The sequence below is a fragment of the Callionymus lyra genome, chromosome 2, assembly GCF_982586985.1.
Source record: "Callionymus lyra chromosome 2, fCalLyr1.hap1.1, whole genome shotgun sequence".
Classification (NCBI taxonomy): domain Eukaryota; kingdom Metazoa; phylum Chordata; class Actinopteri; order Syngnathiformes; family Callionymidae; genus Callionymus; species Callionymus lyra.
In genome coordinates this window covers 18,248,982-18,273,064 of record NC_141819.1, presented here as the reverse complement: position 1 = coordinate 18,273,064, position 24,083 = coordinate 18,248,982, and the positions used below count along the sequence as shown (strand labels likewise).

The window sequence follows — 24,083 nt, the reverse complement described above, 5'->3', positions numbered from 1 at the left end:
TTTTTATCTCATCCCAGCTGCTGTTCTGTGTGTGTGTGTGTGTGTGTGTGTGTGTGTGTGTGTGTGTGTGTGTGTGTGTGTGTGTGTGTGTGTGTGTGGGTGTGGGTGTGGGTGTGTGTGTGTGCGTGGGGGGAGGCTGGTTGTTGTTGAGCTATGACTGTCAGCCTTTTTGTCGTCATTGAAGTACTTGATGGATGAAAAGTGTTCTGGATTGGCCCCGGACCTTCAATCTGCTGTCACGCGCCAGAAGATATTCTGACGGAAAAGTACTTATTTGTAATTATTCACAAATGTTTTGTTCCAGCTGCGTGTAAAAGAAGTGTCACTCAAACCCATTCCAGTAATTGACTTCCGTGTTTGAGTGTGTAACGGCGGATGGGTGATTAGTTGGGCGTGCCAAACTTAAAGATACATTTTAGAAAACGTCTCTTTGCGATCAAACCGAGCGGAGAGATGAGCTGTATCTAAATATTCATACAGAAGGTTATATTAAGACGCACCCTTCTCACAAAGACGACTAAAAATAGAAAGAGTGGCTGAACATTAAACGTTTTACTCGAGTTTCCTATCAACACACACCAAAATCCAGCTGAAATGAAGATGTAAACGTTAGACGGTGGAGAGAAAAGTCAAAAAGCTTTTGTAAAAATGCAGAAAAACATTTATTGGTAAAATATATTGTTAAGAAACTATTTTCTTCTGAAGATGGACTAAAGCAAGTTGCAGAACAAACTGTGGAAAAGAGATTAATAATTGAGAATAAAAACATTTTTATTTTCCCATGGTGAGCAATTACAATGAAAACAGCCACATTTTCTTTTTAATGTGAATTTGATTTTCTATGTAAATTATACATATTCAAGTTGTAACTTTTTTCTAAGTTATAACTCAAATATCTGCTTCAATTGTAATATTCAGAAGATTCAGAAGTGGTAGGCTGTCTCCCAAATCACGCAATTCTCTGGGTGCACTGGTTTATAGTACACATTAAGATAGGATAGTACTGTCTCAAATCAAACACTGCGGCCACACACTCGACAGCTTCTTCTTCTTCTTCTACTTTTTAACGCTGACTGCAACCAGCCGTTTCAACCATTTCGCCAACACTTGACAGCACTTTTCACCAATTGAAACAAGTTATTAACTTGTGTTGCATTTTGTTATTACTGTTCTTTTGTTGTTTTGTTGTAAAATTAGTGTTTTCTTGAGACATATTCACAGATATCTGCTTTGAAGACGCGTTGTCAGTGACGTAAATTCTTTTTAGCGTCATCTACGTCACTAAGATGGCCGTCCACACTCAAGTTTCTTGCCATTTGAGTGCTCATTGTGCACTCAATTTTTGCACACTTCTAATCGGGACGCACTTGTGCACTCAAAATACGAAGTGTAAGTGCTGAAGTGCGCGGTTTGGGAGACAGCCATGGTTTAAGGTACAAAAAATGTTCCCACTGAATTAATTTTTATTATTATGAGTTTGTTTATAAAAATAAATCCCCTGATGTGTTTGTTTGGAAACGTCGCTTGCTTGAAAAATAGATTTAACAATTGCGACTCATTAAAAGTATTTTTGTCCGAGGTAAGAAAACTGTGGAAGAGATTTGATTTCAATAAAGATAAATTAATATTAAATAAACCATTTCCCCTTTCATTGACCCCCCCTTTCTCTGCCACGCCTTCCACTCTGTACCACATGGTTAGTCTCCAGCTTCACAGAGAGATCTAACAAGTTCATAAAACGGTGAAGAAAAACAATCTTTTCTCGCTTTCCTTTCTCTCATATTCATTAACCTCACTCTGTTCAGTTCTCAGCTCGGTGTCTGCTGACTTGCATGGAAACTGCAGGTCGTTTGATGTGTGTTTTGACCGTGTGGAATCACAGCATTTAATTTAGCCGCCACGATAAATCTTAATGAGAAACCTGAGTTGGCCGGCCTTTGAAAATGGCCCCTGTGATGTCAAATTGAAATGAATACTCTTGTCAAAGGCAGTTTATGGTTTGAGGCTGCTTGTGTGGATATTCAATACTGCCGGGTCGGAGACATGACGATGGTTTAAAAACCCCATTTATGAATTCATTGTTGAAGTGTGTTCTTAAACTGTTGTGGTGGAAATGTAATTGTGTCGTGGTGGGCAACATGCTGTACATGAGGTCCTGCTAAAAAACGGAATTAACTTTTCCTTTATTTTTTATTATTCTCTGAATATAACTTATTGAAGTTATTCGTTTTAGGACTTCTTCTTTGTTTTCTCATTTATGTGAGTTTTTCTTGCCTCTTAGAATATTAAAGAGGGAATGTTTAATTTTTTAATGCTTTGTTTGTAAAACAATAAAATACAATAGAAAAATAAATGTGAGCAGAACAGTTACAATACACGGGGTGGCCCCTGAACCAATTTAACTGCCACCCCTTTTCTAACCACTGACAGGTGCGTGAAGATGTTTTTTTCTTCAGCTAGATCAATTACTTTACTGCAGACGACATTCACAAGACAGAATCTGCTCTTTAAATCAAATTGTTTGACGAGTTTCATCTATTGATTCTCCTGCTCTTTAGAAATCCTCCGCATTGTGCTTCTTTATATCTTCTCTTTCATTGTGCTTTTATTTATCTGGAAAGTGATCTTAATGGCGCAAAATAAACTGATAAAAATTATTATATGTATTATTATTATTATTCAATTTAAATGTTCTGGTTTACAACAAAAACAATGTGTAGTTGGCAGTATTAAGAAAATAGATATAAATTAAATATGATGCAGTTAAAAGACAATTAATGATAATAGTGCTTTATTGAGACAGTTAACTATGAAGATGGAAATAAATTAAATGCAATAAATGTCAAGATAGCAAAATAAATTGTGGTTTTGAGTTTATTAGTATACCAAGTGTCTTTTTGTTCTATTCCACTTCTGCCTATCTTCATGTTGATGGTGGGGTAGATGATCTTCAAAGCTTTGTGAGCAAACTATTTAAATCTTAAACTCCAACCCCCTCTCTCCGAATGTTCCCTCAAACCTCTTAAAATGTCCCGGTTCTGAGTTCTTCCATGAGCATATCATTTATTGCAGATGCAACTCAAAAGAATTAAATTGCCATGTACGGTAATTGAACCAGCGACCACTTAATCATGAAAGGCATGCTCCTGCAACTGAGATATGTATTCTACTAATGATCGCATATCGTAAGCGGAGTAATAAAGTGAATTCACGGTAATTACTGTACACGTTTCTGAGCTGAAAAAATAAAGTACGCAATACACAATCTCAAAACCCTGTACATTTGAAGAATTTCTAACTTTCCCACAAAGAGGACGTATGTTCAAAAACACAGTTCAGTGTTCGTAATTAAAATAACTTGAATCATAAATGCATTATTTGAACAACAATTAACTTAAATCCAATTAATATATTATTAAATCCTATTGAGTTAAATTTTGCCCTTCCTGATCTACCACAGCCTCACTGTAGTTGGAAAAAAGAGTAGGAAGAAGTCAAGTTAAATTTCCTCCCCTTTTTTAATTATTGTTTTGTTTGTGGAACATTGCCACATAATTTTACACAGATATCCATACAAGAAATAAATATGATAACATAATAACTCTAACATAATATAGTGTTATATATAAGCATTTGCCAAATAGGTACGAATACACATGATATTCATAATATACATTATAATTACTATCATCTTTGGTTCTCACATGTTCTCTTCCGTATACTTATTTATAATTGTGTTCCTTTTTTTTTTAAACAGATTTATATCTGTACTTTGTTTTATGGTTTTATTGGTAGATAATTGTTTACTTGCAGCAGTAACACAATAAAGCTTCTATTATAACCTTGGAAAATTACAATCAACACGTGATTAAAAGTGATATTCTGCGCCTATTGAGCTGCGTGCAGTGCTGACGTTGTCATGTGGTGAGGGGCAAATTAAGAATGGATGGATGAGTTTACCACAAATAAAATGGTCTGTTTTTGTTTTTATTTGTTTCTACTTGGATCTTAGAAAATGCTGCTTAGATTTAGATGAATGCCTCTGAAGTTTACTGGAAATCCCCACCCCTCTGAAGCAAAACTGGGTGTCATCAGAAGCCTCAAACACTGTGCTGAAAACCCTTATTTGGCCTTTTTTCAAAAAGAAAAAACACTGAAACAACTGAAGGCAGAAGCTGGAGTGTCCAGGTACAGAGCTGTGTTTCCTGCCCAGTCTTCATAGCCATGTTCAAACAACCAAACAACTCCTTCAACAACAGTGAATTCATTGGTATTCTTTCCTGAAACAAGATCAAGTTTATTGTCTCAAGCTGCTCCCATCTGGCTTTACAGGGATGGACTTTGACCCGGAGTATCAGCAACAGCATGTTTCTTCACCACCAGACATACAGACTTGTTATTTCATCATGTCCTGAGTCCAAAACATTGAAGTAATTCACTCTTAGAGCTCATGTTAGGAGCTCGACCGTGATTTTTTTCTCACCAAAATAGTCCCGTTGGCTCTGCTGCCATCAGGTGTAGCATGACAGGAGTAGCTTTTCTTACCTGTGCTGGGGCCGGACCTCCAGCACAGGTTCCCACCGAGGCCAGGGACCGCCTCTCGGCCCCCGGCTGTAACCCAACACCTGTGACATCATGCACGTAGACACTGGCTGTCGGGCTCCGCTGCTCCACAGGCTCCTCACTGCTCCTCAGTCCCGGGAGGGATCAGCAGCTCTGACCAAACACAGAATCAGACCCACTGACCTGACGTTCAGCAGCTCACTCTGAATCACACTTTTTCCTCTACTTTGGATACTCCGGGTTTTCCCATGGATCCTGACTCAGGTAAGCACTCTCTCAACTTCTCAGATGCTGCTGCGAGGGGCCACCTGCCGGAGCGCCTCCGGACACATTATCTCGCTTCATCTCTGCGGAAATCGTCCGTCACTGATTTGACGATAGGATTCGTCGATGGCACCTCACGTGAAAAGATCCCCCGATAAGCCGAAACAAAGCAGGCCGAGCAAAAGAGAACTCCTCCGGGGGGCTCCGGTTCATGAATCCATGCCCCGCGTTTCACCCGAGCCTGAGCTCAACCTAAACTGATTATGTGCTGAAACTTTCTCAAGTCCTCTGAATACAAAAAAACGTCTGACGCCTTTTGGCAACAGCTGATCTGGGAAAAAAAAGCACATAATAAGATTAAGAAATGAGAATTTGGAAAGTCTTTAGTTAACTATTGAAGGAGTGTTAAAACGAATCCCCTGATGATGATGATGATGATGATGATTCCTTTATTGGGGAAATTTGACACGAGAACAAGACCTTGACTCGTGTAGTAAATGTAATCCATGTCTGTTTTATTTAATGTCAACCCTCATGTTCGAACTAGACTCTGACATGTTGGAGCTAATGAATGGATGAAAGGTATTTGAAATGATCATCATCATCGTTATTAGCATTACATTGATTTAAATGCTGTTTACGAAGAAATATCCACTGAGATTTTCCACTGGCTGCAGTGAATAAAAACAAGTTTATTCATTTTTAATCACCCCTTGCATGAGACCACTTAGAACGAGGGTCTAAAATTCTTAGAAAAGATAATTTCGAAACCATTTTCTCCACTTAAGTTACTGACCCCCCCCCCCCCTCTAGAGGCCCCTCAGCCAGTCCAAGATCGAGATCCTGGGTTTATAAGTTCCTCCGCCGTGTGAAAGAAAAGATCCCATCAAACTTTCTTCCCCTGCAGCTGTTAGGCCTCAATGTTGAGCTTGTTTTGAAATATTTCTTCCTGGTCTTTCTAGTGTTCGTAGTTGCTGGTGATAAATAACGCTCGTAATGATGTGTGTTTTTCATTATGATCTTATCAGTGACAAACTGATGGCCACGATTTGTTGAAGTACTGTAAAAATACCAGGTTGTCTCTTTGACTTGCATGAAGTCTTAGTTTTAAAAGTTAAAATCTAAATATTGAGCCACGATAATGATGTATTCTTGTTTTCAGTGTGTCAAGTTAAACACTAACAAAGACACTTGCCTTAAGAGAGCAAATCCATGTCAACAATGGTACAATACCTCACCGATTATTAATTTGTTTGATTCATTAAAACAAACAGGAAGTGAGTCGCATATAAAGCAAAGCTGTGAGAAGTAGGTCAGCAGTCGGCGACGAGTCCCTGCTGTGATTAGTTCTGCTTTGGTCCCACAAGTCATCATCGTCTGTTGTTCGGCAGAGAGTCGGCCACTCTTTCGGGAAAGCTTAAATTTCAGTCAGCTGGGATTAGTCTTTCAGCTGTGCTGCTATCACCACCTAATCACAGCACCCTAAAAGCAGCGCCGGGGCGAGTTTAAAGAAGCCCCGTGTTGGTTCTTGAATGCCTGTCCCGGCGCTCATCAGCTCTGTGTACTTTAATGGAGGAGCGATTGTTCGCCTCCACAAACAGCCCGCGGCAATGGATTTCACTCTGACTCTGGTAAACTTTTGTTGCTCCGCTTTCACATGAGGACCCTCGAGTTACACCCTAGATCAGATCATCGAGTCACCTGAGGGCCACACACAGCCCTCGGACAAGCCCCTCACAAAACCCCATTGACGTTCATTATGTCAAGAGAGAAGTTTCCTTGAATGTTATTTTATCATGGTAATTTAATTTAATGTTTTTTGCTCGTATACAAATGCTGTTTCTCCGCTGTTAAGTTAACAAACTCTTGTCTGTTGTTGACATAACTTGCGAAAAAGATTTGGATTTTGATGAAAATTGGTCAACGGGACTGGATTGGTAGAGGTCACTGAAAGTACAGGCATTATTTAAGGTCTTATGCTTGTATACAATTATTCCATTATAGGTTTTTGTCATTCACAGCTTATGCTTTTCAAGCTTCCCTTCTGCTCGGTTATGAAGATTATTTAACCCAGACTTTTTTGAATTGCAGATCATTTTAAATGTTTATTTTTATAGTTTTTATTAAATCTTTAATACATATTAAAACGTAATAATAACTCTCTGCTTTATCGAGTTTAAAAAAATATCTTTGAATGTACATTTTACAATAAAAAACAAACAAACATAAGAAACCTACATCACTCCCTATAAGTTACAATACTTTCTTTTTTTTTCCATTTTGATAACACACGTCTATAAATTCTATAATTATTTGTATCAATTTAATAATGTTCTGCTCAAGGTCAAATAGAGTAACATTTGGAACAATCCCCCTTTAGTTTTGAAGTTGAAGTCGGGCGATGGGAAAGAGTAGATGTGGATGCCTCCTATACACTGCCAGGTGTTGTTTGCCGACCATTGTCGATTTATTTCAGCATCTCAGTTTGTTCTACCCCCATAAACCATGAATGCCCCCCTCATCAGAGCCTGTTGACAGTTCAGCACTGCAGAGCAGGACCCCACACGAGCTGCAGTCTGGGTGGCAAAAGACACTTTACACTGTTTTTAACAACATTTTGGAAGCGAGAGAACCTCTTTTTGAATTGATCATACTCATCTTCCTGAAACCTCTGTTTTCGAAAGTCAACCATCATGAAACACCATCATGAACTAACTAAACTGTCAACAAATATTATTTCAATTCGAAGAGAAGACGTATCTAGGGTAGAAGAAACATTTTTAGGCACTTAAAAACGACGTTTGACACGGATTTTTAAAAGTGAAAAACACACGAAATCAGAAAAATCAGGAAATATAAAACCATGAGAAAGAACTCTTAACTAAGGATAAAAAATTTGAAAGAAGAAATACGATAAATGGATAAAAGCCAAAGAATGAAGAAGCTATATTCTATTTGGTGTGCCTTATTACTCCCATAATGCACTGCAACAGTATGTGTTCTAAAAAATAAAGTCTAGATCAAATGTCTATTCCTAATCACTCATTTTAGCAGATATTTTTTTGTCACTGTTACTTTCTGTATTCAATCAAACTGTGATTCTGGAATGAAGCATTTTGGACCCTGGTCGCCCCCGAACCCCCTTTCTTTCTCCTCCTCCTGTTCCTCCCTGTCGTCCTCGCTTCCGCTTGGCGCCGCATGCAGGAATCTGAGAAAGGGCTTTGCTCGCGGCAGGTAATTGCCTCTGAGATTCCTGCGCTAATGGAGCTAATCCTGCTTTTGTGTAGTTTGCGCTTCAGATTTGAGCGTGTTTGCCAGGTCCTTGTGTGACTTTGTGTGCATTAATTGATTAGCAGAGACGCTCCGTGCACTCTCGTCTTCCCCGCGAATTCCTCGCAACTCGCCAAGGCAGGTGTGATTTCAGTAAATGCGAGGGTGAGGGGGAATTTTGGAGATGAAAGGGAAAACCATGAGAACGTCTGTCTACTCTTTTAAGTTGACATCCAAAGCAAAGGCTCCTTCTTTTTTTTTTTTTTGGTTTTGAAGCTGTATTTGAAAAAAGGAAGCATCTTACTGTTTAATTTTCTTCTTGTTCTGAGGCGTCGGGATCATCAACGTCTCTCTGTGGGAGGTCTGTGCACAATGTGCATTATTTTCTCTCCGAGTGCAACATTTTCAAATTAAACTCCTCGCAAGGCAAGTTCCCCACTGTTCATAAATAAGAAAGATAAATATTGTTCTTTGAGGTTCATGCAGAGACATTAGTTTGACGGAATTGCTGTTTCGATTTCTCTTTTCACATCAAAGTTACAGTGAAGAAATATTGAATTCATATCGCTTCGTATGAAACAAAAAGGAAAATGGAGTTTATACGACAACTTAATTTACATAATCATTTGTATTTCAAACTATAGGTCTGTTGCTTGTGGTGTCTATAGGAGTAAAACAAGAACATTTATTTGACCAAAACATTACTTTTATTGAGGCTATATACAATACTTTATCAACAGTCAAGGTCGGATGGTTCTTTTATTGTAAAGATATTATTGTGGGCTTTTAGTAGCAACAGTTATAAGTATGAAATGATATCATTGACTTTCTGGATGTAAAATCAAACGTCTACATCTGTGGGTTTCTACAAAATTGTAATCTTTGTCTAGTTGGTCTTTGAAAACCATTCAGAGTTGGGTCGGGGCCCAAGTTCTCTTGTGATATACACTGAATTTTTTTTTCTCTAAAACTAGGCAAATAAGGCAAAAATCAGGCAAATAAAATGAAATTTGGAATCAATGAAGCATACACGACTAGTAACCAAACCACTCAATGTGAAATAAGTGATGTTCTCAAAACAAAGTCCTATTCGTAAACACTGATTTTGTTTTTGTTCCCTGGTATACAAACATAAATACCGAGCCGGCCGTCCCTCCCTTCTTACAGCCTGTTAATGATTCCATCTCGGCTGGTTTGTGTGTCAGTTCCTTTGTGAACCTTCGTGACCTGGATTAACTCGTGTTGACTTAGTTACGTATAACAAAAGGCGAGTTAAACATTGGTCAGAAAACACACAGCCTGGCCCACATCTTTAGTCTGGAAATCTTTTGTCTGTGTTTTTTTCATGGTCTCGAGTGTAAATTGTTTAATTGAGATTCTAACAAGAGCAAATCTGTTGCATAAGAAATTAAAATATATTTGTGTTGATTCACTGCTGAAGGTAAATGTACTCTAACCATTGTGTTTATTGGGTTCTAAACGGGTCAATCTCAGGCTGTACATCGCAGTGACTATTAAATTGTATTCTTCTTTTTAACTTTAGGAGTAAATAATTTTATAAAAATATTTTTTTTATTCAGTTAAGAGATTTAGGAGTAAGACCGTTAACAGTTCATGAGTTCACTCAACGTAACAGGACATTATTCGACATGTTGGTTCCAAACACATTAATTGATTAAAACATTGACTGTATCAAACAATAACTATCGTGACAACGTTGTAGTTTTTTTTTTAGTAAAGGCTACAGAGTGGTACTTTGATCCTCGATATGATTGAAAGGGTAGCAGTTTAGTTAGCTTAGCTAGTCCATGACAGTGGATCATATTCAACTACCAAAAAGAGCAACTAGAAAATATTAAGATTGTTTGGGGAAATAATTGCGTGAGACGGTCGGATCTGCAAGGGGTTGAGTAGTGTAATCTGTAAAACTTTAGCATAAATAATTGATTTTTCAATTATAAATTATACCCCAATAGAAAAGTAAAACGTACACATTGCATATTGAAAATGAGAGAAAAAAAGAAAATATGGTGATATTTGAATTCATATGTTAGGAAATAATTCTCTGTGATACTGAGCCGGCGTTGGGGAAATAAAGAGTATAAGCATGACTGTATCGACACAACTACTCAACTGAACATTGGTAATTATTGCGATCTTCTGATCTTTGTTCGCCGGTGAAGGCAGGATCGTGATCAATGGAGGTATAACGAGGGTTTGAGTCAACAATAGTCTCTTTCTAGTCGATTTCTGAATCCAGTTTCACATTGATCTCTTGAAGGTCATTTGTTTACACAGGAAACTACTTCACATTTTAATGAACAACGATAATGCCCGTCCGTGTTATTGGTTGAGTACTTAAGACCTACGTCGTGGTCATTCTTATTGACGATGATTAATGTTTGTGACGAGAACACATCTAGGAGTTAGAAGCTGGTAAAACTCTTTCTTCATCCATCATCGTAGTAGCTTGAGAATCATCCAGATTCAGTTGAGATTATTCTCTTGTTTTTTTATTCCAAAAGGTCATTCGATATCTCGCGGGTTCATCAATCATCTCTGCCATAATTTCCCCTCTTCCAAAAAACATTTAAGTGTAAATGACCTAAACAAACCCGGAGCATGCCTCCACACAAGAGAAGATCTATATTCTATCAGGAGGTGCACGAAGGCTTAAAAGCCTCTTTTTTTTCTTTCTATCTGAATCACTGTGTGGCCCTGACAACCTCTGTCGTAGCAGGACGACACAAACATCCATCCGCCATCACGTCGATGAAGTGTGAAAAAACCTGCGGACCTCCCGAGCCGCTTCCCTTCACCCCCGCTGTCGGCGGCGGTGGCGGATGAGTCCCAACACGCCCGCTGAATGTAGCGCCGGGAGTCCACCTGACTGGCTGTTGTGACAGGAGTTACCGTCTGAGACAGCCAGCAGCAACACTTTGCTTTCATTTCTCTGAATGGGATAATAAAACGAGAGCACAGGAAGAGGAGGGAGCTGTGATTCTTTGAATATGTGTCATCTTTCAAAATTTGAAGGGGGATATTTATCATCTGACGGAGTGAAGGGGGCCGCCTGTCTGTCTGCGCACATCAGGGTGCTGATGCACGGAAGAGGAATGAGTGCGTCGGCGAAGCCGTTGTAACTAAATATCCGGGCACAAAGGTGCATTTAAGTCTTTTTTACGACATGAAAGTAGCTTTAAATGACTCAAACAAGAATGTCATCCTTTGTGGTACCGGGTCATTTGGTATGTGGCCAGCTAGGTCACAACAAAGCCATTTTTATCAAGAGGTTTCATGCAGTTTTGGAATCTTCACAGGATATAGCATGTTTTACTCTTGACACAAAGAAAGTTAGAAGAGTTAGAGTTGAAGATGCTCACAGTTCCAATGGCCTTCAGAGGGAGGACAAGTTCACAAATGACCGTTTGAGGGGAAACCAATGTGGAGAGGTTCTGAGAAAGAAATAGATTGACTTAAGTTTCAGTTTAATGTCAAGTATGATGAATGAGACGGTGCCCAAATATTAAATTAAATTGACCAGCTGGTTAGTAGGGGTGTGAGAAAATATCGTAATAATTGTTGTATTGATATTCAACAGCGCTTTAGGTTTTATTTTTTCATAGGAGGCTTCAAATCATATTCAAATTTTAGGTTTATATTTCTAAAAGAACAATAAAAAAAATCCTATGAGATCCCGATGATGACTGAGGACGAGGGGATACAGTTGACACCAGCAGCTTTTTAAGCTTGGAAACATTTCGCATTAAAGCAGTTACAACTTCGTCAAGAGTCTGTAAATTATGCAACACCAGAGTCAAGTACTTGGACGCTACTACAAATATATAATTGTTTCTATCGTATCACTAGATTTTTGCCATTATTGGATTTCCTTTAACCTTGATCAAGTTAAGTATTTGAAATTTTTAGTTTTAATAGTCAACAAATGAGCAACATTTTTTCAGGATAAAGTGGTGCAGAAAGCTCTTGTTTCAGGGCAAATATTTTTTTATTTTCAAAATTTCTAAAGTTAACTGAAGCTTATCCAAGATGAACCGTGAACTTGTGTTATGTCACTTGAAATAGAATGGAAGATCATACATATAAGAGAGCTGCTAACTGAAAGCCTTTGAAGATAGAAAACTTGATGCAACTTAAAAAATCTGAGCTGTAAAGAATCTGTCAAAAGTTTTAAAGCAAAAATGAAGCAGGTCCAGAAGTTTAACTGGAAATATTTAACCCTTCGGATCACATTAGCATTCTTCTAATCGCTGAAGTCGATACCAACTCGACTCAAATGAGTTGTGAACAAACATGTCCATGTATTAAACGTGTTCTCGGCTGGCACGCGAACATGTCGTCTTCTCGTGAAGCCATGAATGTGTAAAACGGGGTGTGCCTCTGCCCGGAGACGTGAAAACTCACTGGTGTTCATATATAATGGTGTTAATGGCCGCGCAGCTGTCCGGTCAGGAAGTGCCACCACTTTCTCTTCAACCTTTGACACGCCGGAACAATGTGGTGCCGATCACGTCAGTGCCACACTGGCAGCTTCACCTTGAAACGGATCCTGGCGGTGCAGCCGAGCATGCGGCGGCAGAGAAAGAGCTGCCTTGACTATTGTGTTGCTCCTTCATTTTGTGATGTGTTGTGAGTCCTTCCAGCATAATTGCATGATAATTACAGTATATTGGCCGGTGTAATCGAACGCTAAATCACAAAATGTAATTAGCTTCACTTCGATTCATAAACCAGATGAAACATTCATTACAAAGAACTGGAAATTGAGAATTTTTTTTAAACATTTTTAAAATGTCCTATCAAGCTACAGACTGAGCTTCGCTCAGGATGTCAAAGTGAAACTGTCAGATGTGCGAGCTGACTTGTGTCTTTCAGGACGCTAATGGCTCTTCGGCGGCACCGAGCATGTCCACGGTTGTGCTCAGGGAAAGTCCGAACACTTTCCGAGATGTTTTGATGACACTCTTCGCACGAAGCTCCTGTATGTCGACCTTTGGGGTCAGCTTTTTCAGAAAATTGGCTCTGCTTTGGTGGTAACTGGCTCAGAAATAGCTTTTAGAAGATATAAATTATTCACCGTGGCACCTCGTCTACTCGACAGGAACACAGGGATGTGTGCTGAAAACACTTCTGATGGGATAAAAACATTCAGAATGTGGGCGTAACGGCCTGGAGCGTATGCAAGGTCATTTTTTACATTTGAAATTTAACCAACTTATAAATGTGTTGAAGTCAATGTTGAGGTAAATCTCACCATTTATGACATCAAGTATAATATTTACTTTTTCCAATTGTGTTGATGTTACACTGTTGACTATCAGCAGATATGGATATATTGGGATTTTTTTTAATAGTCTGTTTGCTTGTTGTTGTTCAAAAAGACAATTTCAAGATGAGTTGTTCATCATATTTCCAATTAAAGGTACCAAATGTTGGTTGTTTGACAAAATGTTTTTGTCAATATTGAAGAGGTCTTATGAGGCTTGTACTTACAAGTGTCGGCCAGTAACTCAAGGAGGATCCATAATTAATGTTTTCTTCATTATGTGGAAACAATAATGGATTCAAGTAAAAAAAATATCAGTTTAATGTATAAATCAGCATTATAACCTATAGTAAACTGGTAGATTTACTTAGAGTCGTTCATTTTATACACATTTCCAAAAATATGTTAGCAATTATTCATTTTCTTCTGCTTACACACATACCATAAAACCATTTTAAAGCTATGTGGAGCACAGTACCTATTATTTGTTACTCGAAAAGCGCTATATAAATAAATATTACTTACTTACTTACTTACTATGTATTATTCTGTCAGGCTCTGGCAGCTTTGTCGCTGACCAAACTTGTACTAAAACATTTTGACAGATCTTTCATTTTGTAACATAAAGGTCAGTAAGTACAACCCGAGTTAAAACATAAGGTGCACTCATGCTTAGATAAAATAATTAAAGGTCCGAACATCAGAATGTTACTGTCCTAAAAAAGAGAAAAATAAGTATCACAAATAAGTCTTTTATCACTGATAGAGAGTTCAAAAGGGCTGGTTGAACGAGATGCTATCACAGCTCCTGTAGTTAAAATGAATTGTAGTTGGTGTAGTTTAGAGTTGAGAGTAAAACTAGAATTCAGTAGTGGTTGAAGGCTCTGGCGCTCCACATAAAATGAGTTGATGGGCCAGATTCGACCCCCTGGCCGGAGTATGATTTATATTATTCAATGAATCTCTTTATATTTTTGACCTGTCGGAGAAAACGACCAGAATGAACCTATGCACGCACAGAGAGAAGCTACACAGAGCAAACCAGCAACCTCTTACTTCAGGCTTTCGTCCCCCTAATTTTCTTGGGGCTATTGTATTTGTCACTTTGTGTTCTTGGCCTGTTAAAGCATGTATTTTAACTTGTTTTTTTTATTGATTAAGCGCTTTCTGACCCTGGTCTGAGAAAGGCACTTTCACAAATTATAATTACTAAATACTTCACCACTGTGCGGCACTTATTCTGCACTAATAAAAAGGTCTTGAATGAATCAATTGATTATTGTATGAAAGCTTGAACGTGTCAGAGACAGTTTGAGGTTTTGTAATGTGTGAAGATGTGTGTCTCTTATTGTTCATATCAGTACCGTACTGTTACGTACCTTAGCCAGGGATGATAAACATGTCAATGTCTTGATGATAATGGCACCTTTGATAGGAAGACTGGCATTTCTCAGTGGAAAACTATGCAGCATTGACAGGTGTACACCAGCCTCAGAGCTATGTTAAAGTTTGATGTCAAAATAGTGGGGGAGTAGACAATGGAAGTATTGTTATGGAATCGGCTCAGTGGGCTTGAACAAGTCTAGTATGCACTTGCATGGAGATATTTTGGCAAATTTGATAACATTGGAGAATCCAAGACTTCCAGGAATGTGCATTAAACGTGTTTCTGGCTCCTCCGGTGTTGGAATTGCTACGTCGTAAATACTCCATTTTACTGTCAGCAGTTTTCCTTTTGTGCCTTTTTAACAAAACAACACAAAGTCTCTTGTTGTGCCACTTCTGGTTTTATCATCTTTGTAAGTTCATCGATTCTTGCAGTTCTTCATATGAAAAGACAGTCTCTGACCCACTGTTATAAAGCAGTTTAGTGGTCACATGACACTCAGGCTCCCTGTGTGGGTCGTCAAGGAAAAGTTACCTAGTGAAGAGTATTGTTAAAATAATAACTAAATAGTTCTACTAGTTAAAGTTAAACCATTACAACAAAAATATGATAATGTTGAAATATTACCTTTTGTTGCTTTAGGCAGAGACAATGTTTTAGAACGGTGTCAAGAAACTGAATCCTAATGAATTCCTCCATCTTTCTTGGCCCAGAGAGTTATTCCAGGTTTAGTTGTTAATTGGAGCCACTGATTTCATTTCTTTTTATAAATATAATTATATGATATATAGTTGTTGAAGTGACAATGAAGCTCTAGTGAGCTTCTGCTTTTGCTCAGACAAAGAGGGAATTAAAACCCAAGTTTTTAAATGACTAGTGCCAGACATCAGGAAAGGTAACGGTGTTTAACATGAAAGTAATTGTTGGAAAAAGATTACTTCTCTGACCAGCTGGTTCGACAGTAAACAAGGAGATGGTCAAGTGTCCATGAGACTTTTGTCCAATCACCCACTGATAGTGTTGATGTTACAAAGGCTGCTATCGACCTGAAAGACTGACGTCTCTGCCTTTCTTTTCTTTTCACTCTGAGCGTTATTCATCTGCAGATATGATGTCCAATAAGATAATAAATGCAGGCTACTTTTGAACACCATAATTACTAATGTCTCTTGAATTGTATACATGACACTATAGTTTAAAAGAACACATCTGTGCTACAACAAATTGTTTACTTGGTTTATTTTCTAAATTATGCGGATACATTTAAGATATAAGGTTCGTCTCTGGGTTTTGTTTTGGTTTTTTTTTTCTTATCAATTTAGCAGCAATAAAGGAGCAAATAGATTCACATAAAGCGAAGATAAACACATCAGACACACTCTTAGAGCATCAGAGGGAAAGACTAAACCGTAACACATGATGGTGGCTGGAGAATGTTGCGATATCATTGTTGTATATAGTCGTGTTCCAGCGTTGTCGTTCCAACACTTTGCATAATGCGACACATCCAAACACTCCTTGATGTGTGACTGTTCTGGTGTGTCAGACGTCTTAAATAAGCTCAATGAAATGATGCTGACATGTGTCCCACTTAGCATAATGCAATAATATACCATCGCTTCAGAGATTTACGCGTCTGTTATTGTGCCAGTGATCTCGGGCACAATAACACTTGACAGCGACACTCAAGAGAAGACGTTAAAAAGATGCTGGTTTTAATTTATAATAAACGACTTTTACACGCTTCCAGTTTATCATGTTTGGCATTGCTGGAGTATGAAAACATGTTGATGTAAGAGTCAGTTAAAGCAGGAAGTTTAAAGCGGTCTATGATTTGTACATCGTAATTTACGACATAGCACATGGAACTAGCGCATGGAAGGGATGTCGAGCTTTTGGTTCGCCCCGGGCCACAAGAAAACCAACAGCAAAGCCCATTAGAGAAGTACAGAGCAGAACAAGAATCGTCAAATTTTTTGTACCTAAGACTACTTCAATGTCTGGATTATGTTCTCTGATGGGATGCCATTACAAAAAAATGAATAAATAAAATGACAAATAAATCTAAACAAATGCTGAGTCAGCGATGGCCTGATTGGTCCGGCATCTCTGTGGTTAGATGGTGTCATATACTGCATAGTTTGTGTTTTATTCAGGGTTTTTTTATTCACAGATTTAGTTTTAAGTATATTTGAACAACAAGCCTCTGGCTAATGTTACTAGATATCAAAACTAAAACCTCTGTCAGACAGAATCATTTTCTAGATTCAACACAGTAATATATAAATTATTTACCAAATTCCTTGCAGAACTGGTACCAGGCCCCATCCCAGTGGTTTGGGACCATTTTTTTTAAAGGGCATCAAACCGGAATTGTATTTTTTATTGATTTCCTGGTAGAAACAAATTCCATGGGAATGTCTGCTGTTGACTGGGCGTAACAGTTGTTAGGTTTTAACAGCAAAAATTCCCAAACGCAGTGCAACAAAATATAATTTTACCTTCTTTTTTTTTTTATCTAAAAATTCAAAGGTGCCCACACTCAGATTAAGTGTCAGTTAAATCCAATTTTATCCATAGCATCTTATCTTATCTTAAGACACAGTTTAAGTTAAACTATATTGGAGAAAAGAAAAACAGATCCCAGAGAAGTCAACAATGAGTGAATCACCGTGTGACAGTGGCGAGGGGAAACTTCTTTTTAGAAGGCAGAAACCTCGAACAGAACCAGACTCTGTGTTGACGGGCTCCTGCATGTGACCGGCTGGGAGGGGTGGATGGCAGGAGTGGGATAGATGGATAGATGGATGGATGGATGGAGAAAAGAGCGAGGGAGGCTACAATGTTTTAGTCATGGCTTTGATTCTATGCCTTCTTCTCATCCCAACAGGTATCACCAGATGACAGTTTGACATCATAGTCCGTAAAAACCCGAGGCGAGAACGACAGCGGCATCAACATGAACCTCCGATTGAGACGCCTGACACGTCTCACCAGGGCTGCTCTTCATCTGCTGCTGCTGGCCCCTGTCATCCTGCCGTCCCACTCAGAGAGTAAGTCGCTCGCCGACCAGCAATTACCTTGTTTCACAAGACTGATAATCAATGTTTACTTAAGCTGTAACATCTGCGGGAACGTCTTCTAGGACCTAAAGTGCCATTTTAATCATGTGTGTTTCTTTTGTGCTGGATTTAATCTGGGGTTGTTTTTTTTTTGGCCTGTGCCCGGCGTTTCTCTGAGTGGCTCTACAGGGATCTGAATCCTAACAATAGACCCTCATCACACTCCTGTTTCGCCGCATGTGTGTCCTTTTTAGAAATAATGTGACCAACGTTTCACGCTGCAGATTTGAGAAGAACGGCAGGGAAGTTTTTTTTTGTTAGAATCAAATGATTAGAAAAATCCTTTCATTACCTTTAATCTTTAAATGGCGAACAAATGATGTCCTAGAATCTCTGCTTTGATTCCTTTTTTTTCCCCCCCCTCGTCACCACGGTACATGTCCTGTGATCTGCAGGCTTCTCTTAGACCAATACACTGAACCGTATGACGGTGTTAATAAAGCTCTCCACCTCCCACCTGTAATAAACTGCCATGAAGTGTTCCATTCCTACAATGAGCAAGAATGGACCTTGATAAAATAATGGTGGGTGTCGACGACTATCATTGGTTCTACGCCTGCTTTATTTCGTCAAGGGCGAAAACCGAGTCTCTGCTGAAATGATGGAGCTTGTGATATAATGGATGAAACACGTGTTTAAATGCATGTAGAACCAGACAGCGGCGTGTCGTCTCAGAGAGAACGGCAGAGTTTAACGAGAAGCTAAAGTAGGACCACTTGAACATCCGTCATCCCCGTTGAATCCTCCATTAGGGAGCTAGGATAGATGCTTCCTCACTTGTTGTTAAGTGTGGATATATGTGTGTGTCCTTCATCACTTTTGGGGCTCGTTGCTTTGAGAGTCGGTTTTCTTTCCGGGACTGATCCAGTTTGTTTGCTTTGTTTCCAAATCCTTTTGTCTTGAGTTTTCAGCCCTCCACAGGTTTTTAGTGTGGGAGGAGCATAGGACTCCATCTTTGTTCAAGTTAACGTGATTAAGGAAAGAAGATTAACACATCAAATGTTGTCATTTGTAAAGCTTTCATTGTATACTTAGAATAGTTTATTAAAATAAAAACAATATTCAAAATGGCCTTAATTCAATGAAAAAACACAAAAAAATCCACATAAATATACATCAAAAAACACTGAAAGACAGTCAAGCCAGTGGTTGTGATGGGCCCCATTTGTCTTCATCCCATTTCATAGCCTGTGGCCCAGTTATTAATTTCCAAATGTTTATATTTAAGTGCAAAACACATGGTTAAATGGATATTTTTTACAAACCCAGTTTCATCGTAGAAGTAGTAAGATTTGTGAGATGTGCAATTTGGTTAAACACAATAACAACTATCACCAAACAATATCAATAGTCTTTGTTTTACATGTTCAAATGGTAAAGAGGTTTTGGGGTCACTATGAAACCTCTGGAAATGTTTCCTGGTTGATGTTCACGACACTCAGAACATATTCAGCACAAGCGTATACATCTCCAACATGACTTTTCACTTCTTTACCTTCTCCAATCAAGCCTTCAAATTGCTAATGCCTTCATTTAACGTGCGAGTGTAAATGAGTTCTGTGAGAATGGTTTGTGAGAGTCCATAAAGGTGTAGGGGGGGGGGTGGATTCCACAGTGGGCACAGTGACTGTACAGCAGGTTTATAACCAAGTCTTACTGCCTCCAATAAGCTCACCAAGTAAAGTGGCTCTTTAGTTTAACGGCTCAGAACCATCAGATCACGACAATTCTCTCCCAGCTCGACGACAACACCCTTAGAGCCCCTTCTTTCAGATTGCGTGTCCACTTTCCAACTTGGATTAGATTAAAAAAAGCGTCTTTTATTTGGCTCAAAACCGATCGTGAAGATGGCTTCCGTCCGTCTTTCTTACTTTAATCATTGCCAAGCTAATTAAAAGGAAAGTGGGAAACACAAATGCTCATTATTTCTGGAATACATTTACCTGCTTGGATGTTTCATCATTAATACATGTGTGGAGGTCGCAGGAGTTTCTCTCGGGGTGATGCATTAATAAACCATCGATTGCTTGTTTTGAGTTTGACGGCACAATGAAGGTCCCCTGCACGCCACGTCCGTCTCTTCGGTTGTGAACCTCTGTGTCTTCATGCATCGAAGAACAAACGGTCTTTCCTTCTAAACAGATGAATCTGTTCCTTCTCTCCACATACGACCCTCTCTGTCAGAGAGAGTACTTTACATTCATCACATCTTTTTAAGCTCTTTCAAGCCTCATTATGCATTCTGGCTGGAATCTCGCTCAATCACAGAGCACAGCTTATTAACTTGGGTTCACCCAGAATTTAGAAAGGAAGTGTCCCCATAAATTAGAATTAGGTGGTACATAAAAGAGGAAAACCCGACTCAAATCCAGCATTAGAGCGAAACCAGGCTCTCCTCCGATGACCCGGGTGGCAAATAGAAGACTGTCGCTTTGGTTTGCTCTCAACATTTTAAATCGAAATATATTCAAGATGGGCTGTCAGATGAAAATTAATCTTAATATTTGCTTTGCTGTATTTGCTTTTCCTAAAAGTATCCATTCAGAAGTTCAAAATGTAAACGTTCTACACCTTCATCCAGTTCACCAAAATGATATAAAAGAACTTCTTCATGAATAGACATGAAAAACTATTTCAGCTTTTGAGAAACTTTGTGTTGTAAAATACAACTTTTCAAGGATTATGTGTATTTCGCATTTCTAAAAATGTGTTATACTGTGTACTACTGGATGAATCAATTGGATTATTAGTAGAATACTTGAGTGCTAAAATATTCAAAAGCTGCAGACCAAATGAGAAAAGCCATTTCCTTCTAGAAGAGCAGAAAATAAACAAATTAAACACAAAACGAATGTCAGTGCTTCGTTTTCTCCAAATGAAAATTTGACATTAAAATGCAGACAAAGATGGCCATTACAGCAGTTTTTCGCAGCACACTCCCTCTCTCTTTGGCCAAAATCTTTAGCAAACTCTGCAAAACAAAATGTGTATTTACCAAACCCTCTTTAACTGGAAGCACAAGTGTGATGTTGTTGTTTCATTCTTTGAAGCTTAATCGGTTTTACTGTTATAAGAAGTCTCTGTATTATTGTTGACATCCATAATTGTTCCTTTTCTTATCTTAAACTAGAACGTTAATATACCTTTGATTTTTAACCTTATGTCCGCATCACATAGTCTGATTTGACCAGATTTGTCCCGTGGACATTGAGTTTGCTACTTACAAAATAGTTAATGACAGAACATTAAAAAACATGGATTTATGTTACAAAAGCAATGCGTTTAAAACCTTTTTTTTAAAATAAAACTTTTATTTTAGAGGAAAATACAAAAGAACAGTTACGCAAGTATTCGTTTTGTGGTATCAAACGTACTGTGAATAATTATAATGCCTATCTACGAGTGATAAATCATGATCACCCATGAACTAATGGCTACAGTGACAGGCATCAACAAGTACACTTCTGCTACCTGGTAAATGCCAGTGAGCATGGCTGGAACTCGATCGAGCGCTTCATTAAAAAAACAGCTGCCAAATCAAGGGAGACACTTGAGTCCAATTACGGCGTACAGGTCACCGTACCTCTCGTGTAGGTAGCCTTCCTGTGCCGACAGTGACCGGGGGTCTAGTGGTCAGCTCAACGCTGAAGGTTCCCCGTGACAAACCAGTTCAAGCGGTACGTCGGGTGACTGAGGGAAGTGGAATGAAACTTTAAGAATCCATACCTTGTTCTTCAGTCATTGTGGGCCGAAGTGTTTATGTCGTAGCAGAAGATCACATAGTCTGGAGTATTTGGAGCTAAGTTACTAAGTAAGAAAGTAAACTTTATGTTTACGTAGTGGACCATAGAATTTCCGTAGGGGCCACATTTTATACAGTGGTGTTTGTCAGGGGCCGTCAAGTTAAATGAAGAAGCGAAAAGTATAAAATCAAGTTATAAAATCAAGTTAAAAAATATTATTTTATGATATTTTATATTTAGAAAAATCAAATCAAAGCATCTTTTTCCAAATATGGTTTTATATTGACTTGAATCTTTTTGAAGGGAAATTACAAAAGCAAAGGAAAAAATCAGAAAATCAAAAACCTTACAGTCATATTTAGAGACCAGTAATGAATAGTAGAAAAGATAACAAAATAAATAATAAATTGTTGGTTTCTACGTGATATTAGACCACATGATGGCCACATAAATACAGTAGGAGCCACATGTGGACCACCAGGCAATTCATTTACCCAGGTTTGATTTAGAGGGTCAGGACGACCTGCTGAAGTGATCGGTCAAAAGAGAAACAAGGGTTTGACTTTTCTTTAGGAACATTTTTTGTTATTTTTATTAAAAGAAAAATATATCTCTGGAAAAAAAAGACAATGAGATCCTTTGTATGCTCGTCTTTTGCTCATTTGGTTTTCCGCCAGCCTGAGTCTTGAAGACGGGGGGAGGTCCAAAGTTGGAGGTGCTGAGAAAGGAGCCTGTTTATGTGTCACTTTGACTGATCAGAGGTTGATGTGCTTGGTCGCCCCCTTACAGACCCGCAGCCTAATGAGTCCCGGAGCCGCCGAGACGTCATGTGTGAAACTGTCGTCTCTCGTCATTGTGAGCGGCTGCTGAGTCACGACTGTATCTCACCTCACACAACGATTCTATCTTTGCTGGAGTGTGATTGAGTTCTTTAGGGTTAGGTTCATATTGAAGAGGAATCCTGGACACACAGGAATTTAGTCATGATTTCTGGATTTTGGATACATCAGCATCAAATGGCTTACTAGCAGGCTGATTGCTAATATGAATTTGAGCCCATGGTTCTCATTTAGAAAAGTGTGTCATGGCGTCATGGCACTGAAATTTAAGAAGTTTGCTTGTGTGAAAGAGAATGATCCAACCTAGTGAAGAAAAAGTTTAGCTAAAGGAAGGTATTTATTCATCAGCCATGGCAACAAAATAGCTTGTTGCCATGGCTGATGAAACAAAGCAAATAAACAAGTGGCTAAAATAAATCCAATCTCTCACAGTGTTGAGAGGAAGTCACAGTGGGAGAAAATTCTCGCATTGATAAGAGACGTTGGACTTGTCTCAAAAAACTATTCAAAATGAGAGGACGTAATGCCTTTTCTTTGGCAGAAAAAAAATGTATTAATATAGTTAATATTTTTGGAAGTTTAGAAGTGTCTATTTTCAGGGCTACTGAAAGATAATTACTGTATTTTCAGCTCAAATGTATAATGTTCAATATAACAGACGCTTCTGTGAAACTGCAATCAAGCGATAAAGTGTATTTTACTGACTTAACTAGTGAGATCCATGCCAAACAATACGGAGACAATGATGACAAAGAATTATTATTTTCAGAAAGAATGAGACAATATTTAGTGTTGAGCATTACTAATGCATGAATATTCTTGTTACTACTCACAGTTGCCCTCAGGTACTTTCTTTCCAGCAGGAAGCGGCATGTACCCGCCTCATTATGGTTCGAAATATAACCAGTCTGCATAATAATGTGCAATAAAAGCAAAGAAAATTGGTCTATAATAAAAAAAAAAAGAAAAAAAACAGTCTGTTGTGCTTCGTGCGATAGCGAATGTAGTCTTTGCCAAATGAAGTGTTGCGAGACGGTGGAGATTCGAACCACCCATGTAGAGATGAGATCATCACCACTGTAATTCCTCCAGCAGTCATAAGCTAGCAGAGGTGAGATATTTAAGGCTGGTTACTATGTAATTGAAGCTCCTTGTTGGATTTCTACAGCCTGTCCTTTTGATCCTAATTGTCTGCTGGGTTCTTCCTCCACTTCATCACTGTTCGCACGGAAGATAAGATTCCTGCTTTCTGCTAAAAGACGAGATTATACGTCTCCACTTCCATTTGTGTGTGTAATTCCGTGTATTTTTTAAATATTATATTTTTATATTTTCTAAAGTTCTCCATTTATTACGCGTCTGCGATTTGCTGTGATGAAAAGTTGCGACTAAAAACGAACAGCTGCACTAAAATCATACCCGGCTATCAGATTCCCATCCGAGGCACTAACCTACTAACAGAGCAATAACAACACTGGCCACCCTGAGTGAAGATCATCAGGATGCCGATTAAACAGCAGGATTATTACGCTAGTGTGTTTTGGATTGCTCGCTTCGAACCGGCTACAAATTGAAGGGATCTCATGACTGGCGTGTTTACAGCAGCAG

The 24,083-nt window shown here is 38.6% G+C and overlaps 1 protein-coding gene across 7 annotated transcripts in view; it reads left to right on the top strand.

Moving 5' to 3' along the window:
* The first annotated feature begins 4,658 nt into the window (after window positions 1-4,658).
* ptprfa (protein tyrosine phosphatase receptor type Fa) overlaps window positions 4,659-24,083 on the top strand; it is an 89,346-nt gene continuing 69,921 nt past the window's right edge. For 6 of the 7 annotated variants that reach the window (XM_087783828.1, XM_087783826.1, XM_087783824.1 and 3 more), the window contains exons 1-2: window positions 4,660-4,827; window positions 17,662-17,824. In XM_087783828.1, the coding sequence (XP_087639954.1) occupies window positions 17,731-17,824 (94 nt within the window). In that variant the 5' untranslated portion in view covers window positions 4,660-4,827; window positions 17,662-17,730. Of the gene's footprint in view, window positions 4,828-17,661; window positions 17,825-24,083 lie in introns of all 7 variants that reach the window. The other variant, XM_087783823.1, reaches the window with a different exon arrangement.